We start from the raw sequence: 4773 nt of genomic DNA on the forward strand, positions 1-4773 counted from the left end.
TATGTGAGCTTTACTGCCTTCCGGTCATCTTATGGACTCTCAAAACGACACCTCTAATGTGTATTTTATGCTCCAAGATCAGAAGATCTTATGATTATGTCAAGGATAATGACCCTTTTATAACATTTAGCCGGCCTTAAAAACACACATATAGATGAAGCATGCATCGCATAATGCGAATGTCCTTGAAGCACACATCAATTTTTAACTATTGATTTCCATCGACTAATAAGTTGCGATGGTATTGCAAATGCAAACGTGTAAACACATCACTCATACATCGAGTATATCTGCCACATCAGAAAATCCCATTTTACGAAAACGAAAAGCAAAATGAATGGACAAATCCGTTCCCTTCCGTTTTGTTTTTATTTATTTTTCCTTTTTCTTTTGAACCGCAAATCTGCAAACAAACCGTGAGAGGATCCGCTGCGGAGCCAGAGATGGAGGCCCATGCTCTTCGAGGCTTCCCATGTCCCAGCAATGCACACGTCGACACCCACCATCCCACACTACCCCGTATCCGTATCCACCACCCGCTATCCTCGCCGGAAATTAGTCAACGCATCTTTCGTGTTTCTCATTCAACCACAAACAAACGACGTCGCCACTTCCGCATCGGAGCTCTTCACCGGAGGAGTCCGGAGGAGGAGAGTACAAGCGTAGGTGAAGTTCGGCAGAGCAGACGAGATGTTCTGGTGATGCCGTTTATTGCGATCGGAGCTTATGTGCTCCGATCGACAGTAGCTAGGGCGGATGAGAAAGTAGCGACTGAAACTCAGGTTGCGCCAATTGCAGTTACGGAGACGAAGACGAAGACGGAAGCGGTGCCGGCGGCGCCGGCGAAGGTAGAGGTGAAGAAGGAGGAGGTGATTAATTCAAGGATTTATGATGCGACTGTGATTGGAGAGCCTATGGCTGTCGGGAAAGACAAAGGGAAAATATGGGAGAAGCTGATGAATGGTCGGATAGTTTATTTAGGGGAAGCGGAGCAAGTACCGACTCGAGATGACAAGGAATTGGAGGTTGAGATCCTGAGGAGTCTAACTAAGAAGTGTGCGGAGGCGAATCGCCAGATTACATTGGCTCTGGAAGCATTTCCAGCTGATTTGCAACAACAACTCGATCAATTCATCGATAAAAGGTGTGATTCCTTTTACCTTCCTCTTAATTACCAGTATCACTGTACAAGTGCTAAGAAAATCGATCAATACGAGCATTTTGGTTCTTTGTTTACACTGCTTATTACTTAAGCCATTATTCATCATGGATGACAGAATTGATGCAGAGACCTTAAAGCCTTTTGTGTCAAACTGGCCACCTCAACGTTGGCAGGAATACGAGCCTCTTCTAAGCTACTGTCGTGATAATGGAGTCCGCATAGTTGCATGTGGTACACCACTTAAGGTACTTTTTTTCCTATCAAAAACCAAAGGTTGAAATGATGATTTGATTCAAGCTGATATATATTACACTACTTACAAAGACAATTCTTGTGATGTCTCCAGATCCTGAGAACTGTTCAAGCTGATGGGATCCGTGGGCTTTCAAAGGCTGACCGGAAAACTTACGCCCCTCCAGCTGGTTCAGGTTTCATTTCAGGATTCACATCAATCTCACGAAGATCATCAATGGAAACAATTTCCATAAATCAATCCATCCCATTCGGCCCAAGCTCATATCTTTCTGCACAAGCCAGAGTTGTTGAAGAGTACACCATGTCTCAGATCATTTTACAAGCAGTAACAAACGGAGGAGCTTCAGGAATGCTGGTTGTAGTGACCGGTGCGACCCATGTTGCTTACGGGTCAAGAGGAACCGGAGTACCCGCAAGAATTGCAAGAAAAATGCAAAAGAAGAATCAAACAGTCATATTACTTGATCCTGAAAGACAATACATAAGACGTGAAGGTGAAGTTCCTGTTGCTGATTTCTTATGGTATTCTGCTGCAAGACCATGCACCAGAAACTGCTTTGATCGTGCTGAAATTGCTAGAGTCATGAATGCAGCTGGCAGGAGACGTGATGCATTGCCACAGGTTAGTTGACTTGACTCACCCCATGGTCAAACATAACATAGTATAAACTTATGATATTTTTTTTTTTGTTTTGGTATCAGGATATTCAAAAAGGATTGGATCTTGGTCTTGTATCTCCAGAAGTGCTTCAGAATTTCTTTGATCTTGAACAATACCCTCTTCTTTCAGAGCTGAGTCACCGTTTCCAGGGTTTCAGAGAAAGATTATTAGCAGATCCAAAGTTTTTAAACAGATTAGCCATAGAAGAATCAATATCAATAACCACTACTCTCCTTGCACAATACCAGAAACGAAAAGGAAAGTTCTTTGAAGAAATCGACTATGTGATGACAGATACAATCAGAGGAATAGTGGTTGATTTCTTTACAGTATGGCTTCCAGCTCCTACACTCTCATTTCTTTCATTTGCTGATGATGATGATGCTAGTGGGCCGGATGCACTATTGGGCCTACTTGGGTCCATACCGGATAACGCATTTCAAAAAACTCTTGCTGGGAAAGACTGGAATGTGGGGCATAGAGTTGCTTCGGTGGTTGTTGGTGGTGTAAAGCTTGCTGGTGTTGGATTTGTTTCAAGTATTGGAGCTGTTGCTGCTTCAAATGTGTTGTACACTGTACGCAAGTTTCTAAATCCACAACTTTTGAATGATCAACAGACTAAAAGATCACCTATTCTGAAAACCGCAGTTGTTTACAGTGGGTTTCTTGGGACATCGGCTAATCTCCGGTATCAGGTATTCCATTCCATTCCAGTCTTTTTCAATTCCAATGTAGATTTGATTCCTCCTTTTTTATGTCAGTCACTTAGCGGGCTACCTGATTTATCATGCAGATTATTGCTGGATTGGTGGAGCATCGAATCTCGGATATGTTTGCTGACCAAACTTTATTTGTAAATTTGTTATCTTTTGTGTCACGGACGATTAATTCCTACTGGGGAACTCAGGTTACAATAAAATATATTGATTTTTTTTTTTTTTAATTATTTGGTTGTGGATTAATTTTTTTACAAAGGTTTTAAATCTTTTTTTGCAGCAATGGATAGATCTTGCGAGGTTTACAGGACTACAGGCTCAAAAGAGTGAAACATCCTTATTAAGCCAAAGCCAAACAACAGAATCTGCAAATCCTGCGGAATTGAACCAAACAGTAGAATGTGTGAATCCTGCAGCATTAGGTTGCAACACTACAGAGGAAGCTGGTATTGATGAGACCAAAAGTCAATGAGATTGATGAGGGCATATTCTGTAAGGAATGGCTTTTTGTTTTCCTTTTAATGATTATGATCGTTAATGTAAGTTAAAATATGAATTTGGGTATATTGGATACAACACAAGGTGAAAGGTAGATTAGAGGCTGAAAATGGGCATTTTTCTTGAACTTGTTTAGGTATATAATCCTTGGCTTTGTAAAGGAACAAATTTTGATCGACTAACTGTTTATAAATTGGTTACTAGAATTTTACTCGTTTGTAGGTTGTAGTTGATAAACTCCTTGATTCAAGTAGTTTTATTTTTCAAAGAGCACAATGTAACAATAATTCGATCACTTTAAGTGTTGTCTAATTAATCAGAGAAGACTAAATGCCCTGGGTTTATAGATGGGCATGAAATATAATCACCCATGCATTGACAATTTGATATTAACTAGTTATCATAAAATAGAACAACTTTTAATCAAGTTAACGAAAATACTCTACATCAGAGACTATACATAATAGGTGACTTAACAATTTAAACTAACTGAGGTGTCTAATTATCTTAACTGATTCAGTATTAACAAACTAACTAACAGCTGACTATTTACATAATTTCCCTTTAATGATTTAAAAGGAAATCCATTGTAGGGATGAGATTTAGAACCGGAAAACCGGACCGGAACCGGAACCATTAGAACTGGAATATGTAGAACCGGTCCACGTCCCGGGTCTAAAGAATGGCTTTATCCGGGTTCCGGGTCCGGGTAAACCAGGTTTAAGAACCGGAACTGTGTTAGGAACCAGAACTGGTTTTAGGGGCCGGAACCGGTTTTTATAAAAAGTTTAAAACATGAATATCTCATTCGTTTGAAGTCGGATTGACATGGTTTTTTCCAGAGTGTAGTTTATAGTTTGTACATGATTTTAGACTATAATTTTGTCATTTTCGGTTTCATATTCATTGATTTACAGTCCCTCAAAGTCGGGATATCAATGCTGTGAATTTTCTGTTTTTCAGCTTTATTTTTATGTTTTGTGAAATTTTAAAAATGCATATCTAATTCGTTTAAAGTCCGATTATCATGAAGTTTTTTTTTGCAAATTGTAGTTTAGAGTTTGTACATGATTTTAGACTATAATTTTGTGATTTTTGGTTTCATATTTATTGACTTACAGTCCCCCAAAGTTGGAATATCAATGCTGTGAATTTTCTATGTTTCAGCTTTATTTTTATATTTTATGAATTTTTAAAAATACATATCTAATTTGTTTGAAGTCGGATTATCATGAGGTTTTTTTAAATGTGTAGGTTAGAGTTTGTACATGATTATATACTATAATTTTGTCATTTTTTGTTTAATATTCAATGACTTAAAGTCCCCCAAATTTGGGATATCAAAGTTCGAAATTTTTCCAAGTTCAACCATTAAGTAATTACCAAAAAATTCCGGATTTTTCGGGTTTTTCGGTTCTAGATCCACTTTACCCGGTTCCACCCGACCCATTTTAATGTTTCCGCCTTTTCCGGTTTTCCGG

The 4773-nt window shown here is 38.9% G+C and overlaps 1 protein-coding gene across 1 annotated transcript; it reads left to right on the top strand.

The window, feature by feature from the left end:
- The first annotated feature begins 367 nt into the window (after nt 1-367).
- Nucleotides 368-3503, top strand: LOC145161437 (DUF399 family protein, putative (DUF399 and DUF3411)). Its single transcript, XM_079080949.1, has 6 exons — nt 368-1144; nt 1278-1407; nt 1509-2039; nt 2120-2773; nt 2872-2985; nt 3075-3503. Exons 1-6 carry the CDS (start codon nt 444-446, stop codon nt 3264-3266), a joined length of 2322 nt encoding a protein of 773 aa, XP_078937075.1. The 5' UTR covers nt 368-443; the 3' UTR covers nt 3267-3503.
- The last annotated feature ends 1270 nt before the right edge of the window (nt 3504-4773 follow it).

The sequence above is a fragment of the Lactuca virosa genome, chromosome 2 (assembly GCF_052849685.1).
Source record: "Lactuca virosa cultivar CGN04683 chromosome 2, Lactuca_virosa_CGN04683_v6, whole genome shotgun sequence".
Classification (NCBI taxonomy): domain Eukaryota; kingdom Viridiplantae; phylum Streptophyta; class Magnoliopsida; order Asterales; family Asteraceae; genus Lactuca; species Lactuca virosa.